Source organism: Belonocnema kinseyi, chromosome 6 (assembly GCF_010883055.1).
Source record: "Belonocnema kinseyi isolate 2016_QV_RU_SX_M_011 chromosome 6, B_treatae_v1, whole genome shotgun sequence".
Taxonomy (NCBI): Eukaryota; Metazoa; Arthropoda; class Insecta; order Hymenoptera; family Cynipidae; genus Belonocnema; species Belonocnema kinseyi.
The window spans coordinates 73,338,916-73,357,381 of record NC_046662.1 but is presented as its reverse complement, the minus strand read 5'-3'; the positions used below and the strand labels follow the sequence as shown (position 1 = coordinate 73,357,381).

General features: G+C 25.7%; 1 protein-coding gene across 1 annotated transcript in view; it reads right to left on the bottom strand.

The window, feature by feature from the left end:
* Positions 1–2,697: 2,697 nt before the first annotated feature.
* The window catches only part of LOC117175443 (cullin-1-like), a 20,400-nt gene continuing 4,631 nt past the window's right edge, over positions 2,698–18,466 (bottom strand). Inside the window, exons 4-7 of the mRNA XM_033365151.1 lie at positions 14,299–14,847; positions 9,703–9,966; positions 8,303–8,632; positions 2,698–2,949 (exon numbers count right to left, since the gene is read on the bottom strand). Of these exons, the coding sequence (XP_033221042.1) occupies positions 2,698–2,949; positions 8,303–8,632; positions 9,703–9,966; positions 14,299–14,847 (1,395 nt within the window). The remainder of the gene's footprint in view (positions 2,950–8,302; positions 8,633–9,702; positions 9,967–14,298; positions 14,848–18,466) is intronic.

Here is an 18,466-nt window from a genome sequence, read left to right as displayed (position 1 = left end):
TTAATGTAGAATTTCCACGCATTTTAAGAAATTTCGTCAGATTTCATAACAATTTCACCTAACTTTAAGGATTTCCAGATATATTAGAGATTCACATTTTCAGTTCACTGAATGTTGTTTTAAACCTAAGAACCTCTACATATTTTGAACGTTCCAACTTTTTTTATACATGAAATATCGGTCTCAAAGTTTGAGAAATGCAAGAGCAGAAAGAAAACTACGTTTAAGTACAAATATTAATAATAAAAGATGTAAAAAAAAATATTTCAACTAGTTATTTCAACTATTATTTCGTCTAGTGGCCGCCAGGGTTCGTGTTTTCGTGTACAACATTACCGGCTGATTCCGATGGAATTGATTGTAGAAATATTTTTTTTTAATCTTTTGTTATAAAGCTTTGTACTTAAACGTAGTTTTCTTTTTTGCTCTTGCATTTCTCAAAGTTTGAAACCGATATTTCATGTATAAATATGTATAGAGAATTTTGTAAGATTTCGAAAAATTTCAAGGAATTCCTAGAGAAATTTCGAAACTGAATTACATTTCTTTGAATTTCAATAGATTCTTAGCGATTCCACAGATTTCAAGGGATTTTCATGTATTTTATCAAATATAAAGGATTTTCTGGAATATTAACGAATCCTGAAGGATTTCCAAATATTTCAAGGAATTTTTAAAGAATGTTGGAAAACGAATGAAATTTAATTGAATTTTAAGAGATTTCTAGCCATTCCACAGATTCTGCAGGAAGGAATTCTAGGGGATTTTAAGAGATATAAACAATTTCAAGAGATTTTAATACATTTTATAAGATTTCCAAATTAAAAAAAAAATTCTAGTGAAATTTATATAATAAATTAAATTTCGAGGGATTCCTAGCGACTTCTAAGATTACGGGGAATTCTAATTTTCTTCAAGCAATTTCACAAAAAATTAAGATTTTAATCAATCTCTCTGTATTTAAAAGATTTCTAGATATTTAAACCGTCTTTTTAAAGAAATTTAATGAATAAGTTCAATTTAATTTATATTCGAGAGATTGCAAACAGTTTATACTTTTTAAAATGCATTTTTATGTTTTCCAAGGATTTAAAGGGTTTTTAAGGGATTCTAAAATATTGCAAGATATGTAAAAAATTTCCAGGAATTTAGGAACTAAATAAAATTTATTTCAAAATGAAATTAAATTTTTTTGAATTTCTAGAGATTCTTAGAGATTCCACAGATTTTAAGGGATTTTAAAAGGTTTTAAGGTATTCCAAGGAATTTCATCAAATGCAAACAGTTTCCGGGATTTTTGAAGGTCTTTAAACGATTTCAAGAAATATAAAAGTTCTCAAGGGATTTCAAAGAATTTCATAGGATTTGCAATAATTTCAAGTAATTTTTCGAGAAATTTGGAAAATAAATAAATTGAATTTCAAGAGATTTCAAGGAATTTAACTAGATAGAAGAGATTACACGGGATTTTTTTTCATTATTTAAAAAATTTGTATAATTAAAAAAATATAAATTATTATTTATATTCATAATCTAATAATAGAAACAAGATTTTCCTTTTTATATTTAATCAAAATACTTTTATTACTTAAAATTTCAAAAATTTTAATGAAACAGTTGAATTTTAAACTGAAAAAGATCATCGTTCAAACAAATAGCTGAAATTTTAACTAAGAAAGCTCAATTTTAAACCAAAAATAGAATAGTTAAATTTGTTGTTTTAAAAAAATCAATCCCCCCCCCCCCCCAAACAGATATATTTTTAAAACAAATTTAATTTAATTTTTAACCATGAAATTTTATTTTGAATAAAAAAGATGAATTAATTACTAAAATTATGAATATTTAATTGCAATACTTTAAATTTTGAACAAAAAATTAATTTTTAAACGAGACAATTAACTTTCAAACAGGAAAATTGTTTTACCAAGAAAGACTTTAGAATATTTGAAATTTAAGTAAAAAATTAATGTTTAACCAAAGAGATGAATTTTAAACTAAACGGATGTAATTTTCAATTGGAATTGTTAAATTTGAAACAAAAAACACGAGTTTTCAATCAAGATTAAGAGTCTTCAACTAAAATCAATAAATTTTCAACCAAAAAGGCAAAATTTTCCACTAAAACAGATAATTTTTCAAACAAATATTTAATAGATATATTTTGAGTAAAAAAAAAAACAACTGGAATAGTTGAATTTTCAGTGAAAATATTCATTTTCAGCCAACGAAAAAACGAATTTTCAGAAAATAGCTCATTCTTGAAACCAGGAGATTAATTTTCAATTAAACCTAATAAATATTTAATAACAAAAAATTACTTTTTAACAAAAGAGTAACTCTCAACTAAATATTTAAATCCAAAAAGAACGAATTTTCAAACAGATACTTGAATTTTCAACTAAACAAGTTTAATTTTTAATCGAAAACAGAATTGTTGAATTTTCAGTTAAAAAATTGAGTTCAAACCAAAAAATCGAATTTTCAGCAAAATAGTTCAATACACTAATATAAAGCTACTTTTACAAATTAAACATCGTTGCTATTCAATTTAATATTGTAATTAAAAAAAAAAAAATCACGCTCTCGAAAGAATTCCCTGACCTTAAAAAAAATTCTCGGACATTTCCAGGTTTTCTCAGATATATAAAAATTCCCTGATAGTTCCAGGTGTTCCAGGTTTCCCAGGTAGTGTATTTAATTCATTACCTGAATTAAATATTCCATTTGCAGCTGTGTGCCTTCGTGTAATTGTTGTATCGTCAAGGAGAGAGAATTGTTAAATTGGAGTAAGACTCCCATTTGGAACGTGGACGCTTGGAATGTGTATCTATTTTTGAAACAATTTGTGCAAATTTCGCCCCTCGAATGGTTGTGGAGCCATTGCAACTTTCTACCGGAACGCTGGCACGTGAAGAAATCTGTGAACCTTTGAAGTGGATCCTGCAACTAAAAGTTTTTTAAAAAATCGTTAGATTTCCCATTATTTCGTAGTAAACAAAAAATTCACTGTAACAGGCTACACAAATCACAATGAATACACTCATTTTTGCTGTAAATTAGGACGTATCGAAAAAAGTTTTGTTTCGCAGAGTTCCAATAGCACTTAAAATATTTTTTACCCTTCCTAATTGACTTTGAAGTTTCAAAAAATCGAAAAAAAGTCGGCTTTTTCGCTAGTTCCTTAGAGTCACGGAAAATGTCTCGTCTACTTAACCATGAAATTTCTGATATAAGTTAAGAAGAATGTACTTTCAGTATGTTACACCACTAATATATGAAGAATGACGATATTCAAACTACTTTTATTTATTTTGGATTACAAGAAAATATCTAACAGTGATATATTTCTCTTTATTTCACAACAAAGTTAATTTATTTTAATTTTAATGGAGAGTGGCCGTTTTAATCGAAGAAAAAAATCCCGGTCATTCCACGGTTTTTCCCGGTTCGCAAACATTTTTCACGGTCAATAAAATTTAGAAAATCGAACTCTATTCTAAACATTTTTCCATTTAAAGCAATAAACAACAAATTAAATTTAAACGTATGGAATGGTAGGTACTGACACTTTTCAATTGAAATTTTAAAAAGGAAATGCAGATAAACTGCAAAAATTAGAACTTTTATAAATTATGGAGTTCAAAGATTCAGATTAAATTCCAAAAATGTAAATCCATGTTAACATTTTCAATACTCTAAATTAAAGAATCAAGCAATGAACTTCAAAAATGTTCAAAATTAGATTTTCAAGTAATTTTAAGCTAGAAAAATAAGAAATTAAAAATAATTTTTTTTAAATTAACAATTTTTTAAATTAGAAGTTAAATTATTTTTATTTTAAATAGTTTAAGCATCCTTCAAAAATAAAAATAAAATATTTCAAAACATTGAGAAATCTATAAGTGGTTTTATATTTTTCAAAATTTAAAATCATTGTTGAAATTTTTGCGAAACGTTTAAACATATCTTGAAATGAATTGAATTTTTCCTACAATTTTTAAAAAGTCCTGTAAATTAAAAAAAATCCTTAAAAATTGAATTTATAAATAACAATAGGAACACTTATTATTTGTACAAAAAACTAGAGTAATTTTAAGAGATATTTAGAAGTTTTAAAAATATCAAAATTAAATTTAGAACTTGAAATGATTTCAAATCATTTGCACGAAGTTTGTGAACCGAAAAAATTGGACTATTCGTACCGAAATTTTGGTACAAATACCCACAGACGAATTTAAAACAAAATGCAGATTTTTGCAGATTTCAACCAAAAAATTTAGAAATTTTTTAAGAATTGTAAAAGGCTTAAAAAGAATCAAAACTTTTTCTTAATATTCCTAGGAAAATTGAAAATGATTTTTCATTTTGAAAAATTATTGTTACAGAAATTTTAAAAAGATTTTAAGAGAGTTCCAAAATGATCAAACCAGAACCTGGAAGATTTTAAAGATTTTCTTTTAATTTGCAGAATTTTACAAAAGTTGTAGGAAAAATTCAGTTAATTAAAAAATTTATTCAAAAGTTCTAAATAAAAATGTTAACACACTTCTTTTTAATTACTTGAAGACATTTCAAGTTTTTAATTAATTTTGAATCTTTCCAAAAATATGAAATATCTTTTGAAATTACTCAAATTTTGTTTACAAATAATAAGTGTTCAATTGCTATTTATACGTCAAAATTGAACAATTTCACTTACAAATTAAACATTTTTTAAACAGAACGATTCAAATTGTAACTTTGAGAGTTGAAAAGCTCTTCGAAATTCTACAGATTCAAAGCTTTCTATGTAAAACAATTCAGTTTCAAATTGTTTACTTTTGCATATATTTGTGTTCAATTTACTCGTCTTAAATGAACAGTGAAATTTTTAATGACTAAGAAAACTAATAAAAATAATATATTAATAAATTTATTTATTAAATTTGATATAAAAAATAATATAAAGGAAGACCTAAAACTTTGAATTAAAAATATTTTATTGATGAATCATGAAAATTGCCATTTAAAAATAAAATTATTGGAATGAATGATATATCAATCTCAATTCGTATTAAGACTTTCGAATTCGATCAGTTACAATCTGTAATTTCTCAAATTTTGAACGGATTTAGAATCGTTTTGTCAAATCAATTATTGTACAGTTTTTTATACTTTAATTATTTGCAAAACTGTTGAAATCTAACTTGGGCAAATTTTTTTCTGAAAATTCGTAAAATTTTCGGTCAAGGAATAAATTCACTGTCACTTCCCGGATTTTCCCCGTCTCAGAAAATTCTCATTCATTTCCCGGTCCAGCGGCCACCCTGTTTAATGTCAAAATTCCTTATATATTAATTGTTGCAACATATTGAAAATACGTTCCCATGAAGGTATAATTGTCTATCGCACATTATATGGTCAAGTAGACGAGAAATTTACCGCGACTCTAAGAAAATAGCGAAGAAGTCGACTTGATCCGATTTTTTTTCATGCAATTTATAGGTTTCGGATCGATTAGAAGGATTTAAAGAAAGTCGCATTAGTCACATAAAATTACAAAGAAAATCGCATGGAATTTCGAAAAAAGTCCACAAAAAGTCGCACCAAAATTTTAAAGATAATGAAAAAAGCATTATTAAACACTTCATGACTGAAACAATAACTTTATTTTTTTCAGAAATATATAGTCTAATTTTCACTGGTTTTAAAATATCCTTTGCACGATGAAAATAAACTTTAAAGTTAAACCAATTAAAAAAAAGTCATTAAGCTCGAAAGATTATAAATCTAGGTTCAAAACATTTCTTTCTGAACTGTTCAACTTGTCAACTTGGATTATTTTCAAATGCGAGAAGCGTATAATTTACAGTAATTTTTAACTTTTAGAGCATTCATTTTGATAATTTTTAACTTGAAATTACTGAACAATTAAGGCTTTAAAATTAAGACTGTATAATTCGAGGGAAATAAATTCCAAAAGACCAAACCAAAAGACCAATTTTTAACAAAAGGGTTAAGTTTTTTAATCAAAAAGTCAAATTGTTTACAAAACAAGTAACTTTTAAATCCAAAAGATTAATTTTCAATTAAACAGTATAATTAAAAAAAAATGATAATAATTGATGAATGTAAATATGAATTTCCCACAAAGTAGTAGAATTTTAAAAAAATTTCAATTGAAAGAAGAACTCTTTAGAAGATAGTTGAATTTTCAACAAAATAAGGATAAATATTTTATCCAAAAAGAAGACTTGACCAGAAAAGAAGACAAAAAAGACGAATTTCTTTAAAGTCCGTTGAAATATCAACCTGAAATGTTGAATTTTCAACAAGAAGATCGTCTTCAAACAAGAAAGATTCAATATTTTTAACTAAAAAAAAAAAACTAATTTTTAACCAAAAAGTTTCATTTACAACCAAATATTCGGACTTGTCCAAATAGTGGAATTTTCTTTCATTTCCAACCACTCAAGATGAATTTTCAACAACAAAAATAATTTTTCTATCATATAACAGGAATTTTTAATCTAAAGACATGAATTTTCTAGTCAAAAAAGAAAATGCTGAACAAAACAATTAAAATTTTCCACCAAAAAAGAAGATTTTTAAACAAAATAAACCAATTTTCAACCAAAAAAAAATCAGTTTTCAAACACTAAAGATGAATTTTCAAGCTAAAAAAGAGGGATTTTCAATCCATGAGGACGAATTTTCTACCTGAAAAGATAAATTTTCAACAAAACAGTTGAATTCTTCACCAAGAAAGATGACTTTTGTACAAAATAATTAAATTTTTAACTAAATGGTCAAATTTCTAATGGCAAGAGATCAAACCTCAATCAAAAACAGTTCCATTTTTCATGAAATAGTTGAATTTTTAAACCAAAAAGACGATTTTTTTTACGACAGTTGAACGATCAGCCTGAACAGTTGAATTTTCAATAACAAATGGTTGGGCTTTCAGTACAAAGAGACAAATTTTCAACAAAATAGATCAATTTTTTATTAAACAGTTAAAATGTCATGCCAAAAATTCAAATTTTTTTAGTAGAGATTTACATTTTTAATAAAAAAGATCATTTGCAACCACCAAAGATGAATTTTCGAATAAAGTCAAAATTTTAACAACAAAGAAAATAAGTTTTATTAATGCAGTTCGAATTTAGACAAATAAATGATAAAAAGGGGAAGTTTTTTTAAAACAGGGACAAAAATAGGAATTTAAAATAATGGGAGTATCGGGGAAAGAATGTGAGAATGTAATTGAATTTGGAGTTAATCGATTTTATATGTTTTCGGCGTAAAAATGTCGAGGTGTTGGCTTCCATTTAAAACGATTAGTTCATAATTAAGGGAACAATTCTGTTCTTAACTTTTAGACCAAAGGTATAAAAAAATTTTTTTAATACTAAGAAATAATTCTATTCTTAAGAGTTGGCTATCACACTATAATTTGAAAACTTTTTCACACTTTCATAGATTTGAAAAAAAGCTAAATTATGGACAAAAACTTGGAATCTCTTAATTGTCATTTAAGCTTTAATTTTAAGGCAACTTTTTTTCTGGATTTTAAACAAGGTTAGGAAAATTTTTAATTATTTGTAAATATGTTTCGAATTTTAGAATAGATTCTCAAATAATTATAAATTTGAACATATTTAAATCAAATGTAAACAAAATCTGGATTCTTGAAGATATCAAAATAAAATGTTGAAGCTTTTTATGGAGTTTGAATGGTTTTAAAATAACATTTTTTGTTATGATTCCAGCGGAGATTTAAATTAAATGTTTATTTTCAACAAATAATTGTAAGAAAATAGCTTTTTTTAAATTTTAAATCGTGTCAAATGATTTCCTAAGATTTTAGAAAAAATCTAATAAGTTCAAGAGGTATTTAGAAGTTTAAAAAAATCATTTCAAACTTAAAAATATTTCAATAAATTTAAAACAAGAGGATAGATTTTTGAATATTTCGAAAAACAAATTTAGAAGCTTATCGATTTGTGTACAACTCGGGAATTTACATATTTTAAAATCCTCACTTAAGCCAGGGTCTAGGTTAGGTAAATTGTCGATAACAAATGATGAATGAAGTTATAAAAATATATTTTGAAATAGAAATTAAGAACCTTCTGAACGTTGATATTGCGAATATTTTTAAATAATAAAAATGCCAAAATATTTCCAATATTTCTCCAAGATTGTAAAGATTTCAAGAAATATACACCATTTTTTCAGAGTGATCAACCAGTCGATACTTTTTAAAATAATTATCATCTAAAATAGAAGGCTTTCAGGTAAAATAAAGTCAACAAACCTCAGACGGCAAGGAGAATTCGAAAGACTGTTTCAGAGGCCATGTACCACAAGTTAAAATTTGGACCGAAAAGTCGATATCCAAAGGTGTGAATGAAGTTTTCATATGTTTTTTGAATTTTTCATTTAGGTCTTTAGAGACTTCGACGTCCTGGAACATTCTCTGCAGTTTGGATGTGTATTCGTAGCCACAAACTTCTTTTAACTTCGTAATCATTGATGCTTCTGAGTCGTCACTGGCCGACGTTTGGTTGATCAATCTTTTGGCAAGCAATTTACTATAGTATTTCACGAATACGTCCTTATCCTCAATATAATTGAATACAAGCATCTGGGAAAAAAACAATGAGTTTATTTTAAACAAAAAAATCAAAACTTAATATCCGAATCCATTTTCTACCGTTTTTACAATACTTAAAATTTCAAACTGCGAATTTCACAAACCAACTCACAACTTTTATGATATATAAATTTTGTTAAAAAACTAAAATCTGATTCGGTATGTATGCAATCTGTTGAAAATTCATCTTCTCTATAGAAAATTGATCTTCTTGATTGAAAATTAAGCTTTTTGATTATAAATTTATGTAATTTGTTGAATATTTGTCCTTTTCGGTTGAAAATTAATTTAAAAAATCAATCAAAAAAATATCAAAACACAATGAGAATATGAGGTCATAATGTGAAAATGATCTGGAAATTATGTTTTATACAGAAAAGAACGAAAAGAAACGTAACGAAAATTTCGCTACGTTCCATTTATTTTTTAGGACATAAAACTTTGATTATTTTATATTTTTTTCAGTAATTTTACATACATAGCATAGTTTTCAAGTAAATTATATTCAATCTATAGAAATACTTGGTAAAGATCTTAAAATGTCCCTTAATTTCGTTTCAATCCCTGGTTGAAATAAATATCAAATTATAAAAATTAAAAAAAAACACACTAAAAACCCTATAAAATAAAAAACACTAAAAATATTTTCATTGCTTTTCTTCTCTATTTATTTAGATGTTACAAATACAAAAAACTGGTATCAATATTAATTAAAAATTAATATAGATACAAATTTTTGAATTAGAATAATAGAACTAGGAATTTTCTGTTTTAATTTAAAATTGCGTAAGATACAAAAATAATAATCACACGCGTGTTTGTTTCCTAGGATTTTTAGACAATTGACAAAATGCCTTCATCCTGGCTTCTTTTATAGATAATTTTGTTAGCTTGAAACCTATTTAAGAGAAAAATTGTACTCTTATATAGTTAAAATTAAAGGAACTTAAGCCATCATCGAAAAATGTTGATGACTAAACAATAAAAATAAGATAAAGTAGAACAAAATTCCTAATATGAAATAAAGGGACTAAAAATAGGTGAAGAATGGAGAAACCTACGATTTCGTTGAGAGAATTTTCTAATTCATCTTCCTCGGGATTCTTGCTGCTTTTTTTTAATAGTAAATCACAGTATCTTGCCAGCAATTCCGCCGGTTTATTCTTTTCATTTTTTGCACTCGACACAGCGTTCGAATTAATAAACACATCACAAGCTTTGTCCAGTGCGGCCACAAAGCGAATATCTGCTTTGAAAGCTTCCTTAATCACGTTGGTGTACTTTTTATGAATTTCAAGAATTGTCTGGATGAAGAGTTTCGGGTCCTGAAAAATCAAAATGCATTTTCAGAGTTGCTACACCAGTTCGGTTTGAAAATTCCAAGACTTTTCCAGGTTTACTTCGGATAAAATTCCAGGTCAACTCATTTAAAAATCGAATAAATTATATTCCATTTCAAAACATTCTGCAAGTCGCACACTATTAATTTACCTCATGAAAAATTTTTTACGACGAACAATAAAGTTTGTATGAAAACTTTTTTGCAGGTGGCACAGAAAAACTACAAGTTTCTATGAAAAATAAAAAACTTTGATGAATAATTATGAAGTTTTATAATTTTGTATAAAAAATAAAAAGTTTGTAAGACAAATTATTTAATTTGCAAGAAAAAACATAATCTTGATATTTTTTTTTAAGGAAATTAAGAATAATCGATGAAAAAATAGGACGAATTTCTACAACAACAAAAACAGAAAATTTAACATTTTCAAAAATGGAGAAAGATACATGAAATAAAAAAAATGTTAAGGTGTTCTTAAAGGGGAATTCAAAAAATATATTCCCTTAAGGGTTCGTTCAAAAACTATGTCACGCTATTTTGGAAACTTTATCCGCACAAAATATCATATTATAAAAGACTACGTAGTCCAAAATGCTCTTAAATGAGAAAAAAATGGGAATACGTTCTTAAAAAAAAAATGTACAGGTACTATATTAAATTAAATATGTAACGTTTAAGATTTCGAATGGAAATATATCGCACTTTCAACAAAATAGTCGAATTTGAAACCAAAAGAGATACATTATTTAAGTAAGAGTTGACTTTTTTACCCAAAGATTCGAATGTTTTAGAACAAAGAATTTTCAACAAACGAACAAATTAATTTGACTTAAAACAGTTCCATTTACAAAACAAATGGTTGAATTTTCAAACCTACGAAGAAGAACTTTCAAGCAAAAAAGAATTAACTTCAACCAGAAATAGTTGTATTTTTAACTAAATAGTCGAATCTTCAAGCCAAAAAGACGAATCTTTCAAAAGACAGTTGAATTTTCAATCAAGAAATATAAAGGTTCAACAAAGCAGTTGAATTTTCGAACAAAATGGTTATTTTTCAACAAAATTATTACATTTTCAGCCGAAAAATGGAACTTTCAAACAAAAGAGACGAATTTTCAGCAAAATAGTTGAATTTTTAACCAAAAAACACGATTTTTCAACAAAAAAGTTGAATCCTTAAACCAAACAAATTAATTTTTAACCGAGAAAGATTAAGTTTCAAAAAACAGAGAATGAATTTTCAAACCACAAATACGAATTTCCGACAAAATAGTTGAATTTTTAAGCCAAATAGATTAATTTTAAATAAAAAACGATGAATTTTCAAATTAATTAAAAAAATAATCATCAAGCACAAAAAGAAACAACAAAATAGTTTCAACCTAAGAGATTGATCTTCAAATAATCAAATGGATTATTAAAAAAGTAGTTCACCTTTCAAACAATCAGTTAAATTTGCAATGAAAACTAATGATCTACAAAAAAAGCACGAATTTACAACCCAATACATAAATTATCAGGTAAAAAAATTAATTAAAAAAAAACACACCATTTTCTACAAAACAGTTCAATTTTCAAACAAAGAGATGAAGAAGACCGACAACTATTAAAATTAATTTTGAACAAAGTAGTTCAACTTTCAACCGAAGAGTTAAATTTTTAATCAAGAATAAGAGATTTAAACCATTTTCAATCACAAAACAGAAAATTTATAAGAAAATAGCTAAATATTTCACCAATAAAATGAATTTTTAATAAAGTAGTTCAACCTTTAACGAAGTAGTTGAATTTTCAACCAAATTACAGAATTCTTAACCAAAAGAGATGAAACGAAAAAAAATTTTGTTTTTTTTATTAGGTTCTATTAATTCATATCGAATTTACGCAAAAAAACAAAGAAAAAGCGTCTTGAAAACTGATAGTTTGTCAATGGCCACTAAAGTTTACACCATTATACGGAAAATTACGAAAATCTAAGTTTTGCTATTATCAATTTTTATTATTTTTTTTTTTAATTTTCCGAATTCAAAATGTATAAAAATTCATGTAAAGGGCTTTTCAATCACTAATGAATTCTAAACAAGTCTCACTAATTTTATAAAATTGTAAAAATTGGAATTATAATATTCTTTTTGCTAATAAATGATAATATAATTATAGTCTAATTAACATTATTTTATGCTTAGATCTAAAATGATACAATTTTATGATTTTTTTATAAACGGAATCAAATTTTTATATCTCAAAATCAAATTTTTTGATATCACGTCGCAACAAATCACAGTTGGAGGAAATTAACTTTTTTGTTAAAAAATGTCAAGAACCTTCAATTGTGGATCGATTTTGATTTTTTTTTTAATTAAAGTTCATTAAATTCTGAAGAGCTTTGCGCTTTGAACTTTTATCTCCTCTATTGGATTATTAATCATTTTTTCAGTCAAAGTATGGAAATAATGAAATTTGGTACATAACCATTTTTTACGCTTTAATAACTGATTAGGTATTTCAATTTATAATTACCTTCAAACGCCAAAACGACTTCAGGTACTCCTTAAAATAATATTTATTAATATTTGATAAAATATAACAATGTAAATTGTTATAAACAAATATAACAAACAATTCCAGTGCAAAAAAATGTCTATGCGAAAGGTCCTCAATTTTGAATTTGTTTATCTAATTTGTTCATAAAATTGTAATTGTTATATTTTATCAAATATTATTAAATATTTATTATTTTAAGAAATACCTGAAGTCGTTCTGGCGATTGAAGGAAATTATAATTTGAAAAAATCTCAAATTTTAATAGTTTGACACAAGAATTGTTTATAACAATGGTTATTATAAACTTTTAAATTAGTTTTGTTATTAAACGTCATTCCTACATTAATATGAAGCACTTTTAGCAAAAAAAAATTTTATCGATAATAAGACCATTTGTCAATTTGTTTATAACAAATAAATGGAACAATAAAATGAACTTAAACTTTTTTTTAATACAAAATCGAACCAAAATTGAAAGCTCTGAATATTTTTGAACGAAAAAAATTGCATTTCCTTCCATGGTGCGACGTCTAGACGGACACTGAAAAAAAAGATTACTTGTACCAAGTGAATTTTACTTGACTGAAATAAATCAAACTCCTGTTCATTTTCAAAGAAATATTTATTTGAGGCAAATAAATATAAGCACTTTGATGGGGAAAAAAATATTTATTTCAGTCAAAGAAATTTTAATAGGATTAAGTTAACATTGTTTGATTCAAAAGTACGATCTATTGGTTGGAGGGAATATTTCTCTGAATGAAAGAAATATTAATTTAAGACAAAAAGTAGATATTTTAAACTAAATGAATGACTGATTGTTCCAAATGAATGTGCCATGAATAGGGAATAAATATTTCTTTGAAATAAGGAAATGTGAATTGATGGAAAGAAATATATTTTAAAGTCAAGCAAATATTTTATAGGCTCAAAAACTATTTATTACCCAACATAAAATTTTTAAATAATTGAAGCAAAAAATATCCCACTGATTAAAAAAAAACATTCCTTTGGCATAAAACATGCGCGTGTGTAATAAAGTAGTTGGTACTTCAATTTTAGTACATAGTTACTTAAATGAACAACTGGATTCTTTCAGCTTAAATTATATTTCTTCCATTTAAAAATATAAATATTGAATTAAACAACATATTTCTTTGCTCTAAACAAATACTAAATTACAAAAGAATTACGCTAAATTAATAAATATTTCATTTGAAAAAATAATTACTTCGTTTGAACAAATATTTATTTGTTATGAATAATTTAATTCTAGTAATCAAATGAATTATTTACTTAAACTAATGAAACAGATATTTATCTAAACACAATATCTTGTTGATCTAGAAAAATGCTTCATTGGTATCAATGCATGCTCTCTTTGTAACAAATGACTATTTTTTCAATTGAATTATTATTATTTTGAATGAAATCATTACTTCTTTGATTTAAATTAACCTAAATACTTCATTCAAGTACGGAAAAAGTAATTGATTCAAATTGGTCCTAATCAATTCAAAGAATCGAACTCATTGAATCAAATAAATATTTCTTTGACCGACTAATCAGATTTCAACGAATCTATAATCTATACCTTTTGAATCAAGGAAAATCACAAAAGATATGTGTCTGGTTCAAATAAAAATTACGAATGTTGAGGAATATTTTCTTGGCGCAAAGAAATAGTATTTAAGTGAATGAATTTACTTGCTTCAAAAGATTCTTTTTTTCCAGTGGATTATTCTGGAATAAAATTCTGTAAATTACTTACATTGACGGCAGCATCTGCACATTTTTCGATGGCAGATTGACCCTGGACTTTGACGTAGCTTTCCAGCATCACAGTTTGTTCAATAAGACTATTTGGAATCCTGGATAGTAGATGATACATCCTACTCAAATCGGCCAGTCGATCTTCGTCTAGCAGGCAAACAAATTCGGAGGCAAAATCGTCCATGTGATTCTCAATTAAAGCTCTCTCGCAGCTTCTGATCAATGGAGCTTTCGTCGATGTATGCAAACAAACCTCAGCCCGTTTATCTTCCTCCTGTAATCTTTCTTCCACCTTTTTCATATATTCAGTGACAGAATTCTCGAGGATGAAGTTGGAACTTTCGCGGGCATAAAAGCGCTCAGTATCTTTCAAAAAAAGGTGTTCGAAGGCATTTTTGTAAACAGTCAGAACATGTCCTTTGAGGTAAGGATCATCTTCATTTAATCCCAATTCTACATACGAATTTAGGACTCCACTTACAAGACGCGTGTTGATGGGGTCTCCGCACCGAGAACGTTCTATTAATGTCAATATGACTTTCGTGGTCTGAAAATTAAATTAACTACTTAATAAAAAGAGATCTTTCGGGTTCCAATCGTGTAAAAAAAACTATGAAAACTATGGCGATTGGAACCCGAAATATCTCTTTTTATCAAAATGAATCATCGTGAAAGTATTATATCTATTATTAAATTATCCACTTGTTTTTTAAACGAAGTTATTGTAGATTAAAATTTTTAAAACTTTAGTTTGCAGTGAGGGGGAAACAAATCCTAAAAATGGGATCCAGGGGAGGTGGACTAATGATTATTATTTTTCTAGGAAATTACTTGACCAGTAATCGGTGTATCTAACTTCAGAAATTAATTTATCCCGATTATACGGATTACTCAAGATTATCTCTACTTACATAAATACGCTGGATTGCCAAATATTATGGCGGATTGCATAGGGTTACCTAAGATTATGGTGGATTACTCCGCCTAAGCTAGTCACGCAAATTTTCAATTAAAAGGAATCACTTTTGAACAAAATTTTTGAATTTTCAAACAGAAAGATTAACTTTCTATCGAAAAAGACGAATTTTCAAAAAAATACATGAATGTTCAACTGAAAAAGATACATTTTTCACAAAAAATGCTACCATTACAATCTTAGTTAAACAATTAAATTTTAACAAATAAGTTACATTTTTAACCAAAAAGAACAAATTTCAACTAAAATTATGTATCTTCCACAGTTAAATTTTAATTAAATTTTCAATTAGATAACACATTAAAAAAAAAAGTAAACGATTTTTCAACAAATTAGTTAAATTTTCAACCAAAGAGGTAAATTTGCTACTAAAAGAAAGAATGCTCATCCAAATAAATGACTCTTTAAAGAAATTGTTAAAAAATTTAAAAGTTGATGCTTCAGCGAAAACAGGGTTTTAGTTTAAATAAAAAACGGTTGATGTCTACAAAAAATAAATTAAACAAAATAGTTGAATCCTGAATGAAAAAGGCGGCTTTAAAAGAAAACTGTTGACTTTTCAATCAAAAAGAATACTTTTTAAACAAAATTGTCTGATTTTAAACATCGTAGGTTAATTTTTAATCAAATAGTGGAATTTTTCAACCAAAAACATAAATTTTTAACCAAGAAGATTAACTTTCTACTAAAAAATAACAACTTTCAACCAAATTGTTAAATTAAAAAAACAACAATTTTCAAATAAAAAATTAGAATAATTACATTTTCAGTTTAAAGAAAAATTAATTTTTTACAAAAAAATGTCAACAAAAGAGCTTAATTTTAAACCAAGATGAATTATTTTCTACAAAAAAATCATTAACAAAATACATGAATGTTTAACTAAATAGTTGATTGTTTAATCAAAACAGATGTTATTCTCCAATAGAAAACTTTAAAGAAAACTAAAAGACAAATTTTCAACAAAATACTTCAATCCTAACGAAAAAGATGAATTTAAAACAAACCAGTTGATTTTTCAAACAAAAAGAATACTTTTTAACAAAATGATTAAATTTTCAACAACGTAGAATAACTTTCAATCAAATAGTGTCATTTATAACCAAAAAACGTGAATTTTTAACCCAGAAGATTCATTTTCTTCTGAAAAATAAGAATTTTCCACAAAATACATGAATTCTCAACTAAACTGTTTGATTTTAAAATAAAAACGATCAATTTTCAAAAGCAAATACAAAAGTTACAATTACAGTTTAAAAAAAGTGAATAAAAAAAACGAATTATCAACAAAATAGTTAAATTCTCAACCATGAAGATTTATTTTCTACAAAAAAAATCAAGAAGCTTCATACAGTAAATGGAATATTTAACAAAGTATAGTTAAATTTTTAACCAAATAGTTGAATTTTCAACTAAAAAAGGACTAATGTTCAAACTGAAACAGAACTTATATTTTCAATTTAAAAAAATGTTAGTGAAAAAAAACGAATTTTGAACTGGGAAGATGAATTTTTTACAAAAAAAAAAAAAGGAAATAGATGAATTTTCATCTAAAATCAAGAAGCTTTACCCAGAAAACATTTTTTTTTACTTTTTTAGAGTGGCTTAAGAAATAAGTTGAAAATTTTCTCATGTCCAAAAAAACGCACAGAAAAAATTTATAATTTTAAAAATACAAATTTTTTTAACCATGATCCCTCCTTAGTGGCCAAAGGTGATACTTCCTTTTTATTTTTTTAATTATTACATTAAAAAAAAATCTGGATAAATTTCAGTTCCATCTCAGGATTTATTTATATCTGAAAATTTCCTGTTGCAAGTGAGAATTAGAATTCTTTTTTTAAAATCACCTCTTCTAATCAAGAGTTTTAATTCTTTTAAAAAATTCGCGGTTTTAACTAAGAACTAGATTTTTAGTAAATAAATCCCTGTTCCAATCCAGAACGGTGATCCAGAATTTTAATTACTTTTGAAAATTCCCTGTTTCGAGTCAACAGTAAAATTCGTTTGAAAAAAATCCTTGCTCTAATCTAGAATTTTATTTCTTTTAGAAAATTTCCAACTTATAATTTGTTAAAATTCGAAAATTCCCTGTTTTGATTCAAAATTAAATTTTTTTTGAAAAATTATCTGTTCTGATCTGGAATTTTAATTCTATTAGAAAATCTCCAACTCAGAATTTATTACAAATTTGAAAATTCCCTGTTCCAACCCATAATTTTAAATCTTTTTGAAAACTTCCTGTTCCGCATCAAATAAAAATTATTTTGATATATTCCCGGTTCTAATCTACAATTTTAATACTGTTAGAAAATTTTCAACTCAGAATTGGTTAAAATTTGAAAATTCTCTGTTCAGAGTGAAAATTAAAATTTTGTTGAAAAATTATCTGTTCTGATTTGGAATTTTAATTCTTTTAGAAAATCTCCAACTCAGAATTGATTTAAATTTGACAATTCCCTGTTCCATCTCAAAAGCCATTAACAAATTTTAATTCCCCGTTACAAGTCAAAATTATAATTCTTTTGAAATATTCTCTGTTTCAATCCATAATTTTAATTCAGAGTCAAAATTAAAATTTCTTTAGAAATTTCCTGTTCTGATTTGGAGTTTTAATTCTTTTAGAAAATCTCTAGCTCAGAATTGGCTACAATTAAAAAATTCCCAGTTCCATCTCAAAATTCACTAAAATGTTCAAATTCCCTGTTTCAAGTCAAAATTATAATGCTTTTAAAATATTCTCTATTATAATCCATCATTTTTATTTTTTTTTGAAAGTTTCCTATTCATAGTCAAAATTGAAATTCTTTTGAAAAATTTCCTGTTCCAATCTAAGAGTTTTAATTCTTTTAGCAAATTTTAAACCCAGAATTTGTGACAATTTGAAATATCCCTGCTCCATCTCAGACCTCATTTAAATTTGAAAACTTCCTGTTCCAAGTGAAAATTATCATTCTTTTGAAAATTTCTCTGTTCCAATCCAGAACTTTAATTCTTTTTAAAAGTTCACCGTTTCTACTCAGAATTAGGATTCTTATAAAAAATGATATGTTCTTATCAACGATTTGTATTCTTTTAGACAAATTCCAACTCAGAATTCATTGAAATTTAAAAATTCCATATATAATACTTCAATTACCCAATTTATTAACCATATGTGAATGGTAAATATATAATAATAAAATAATTA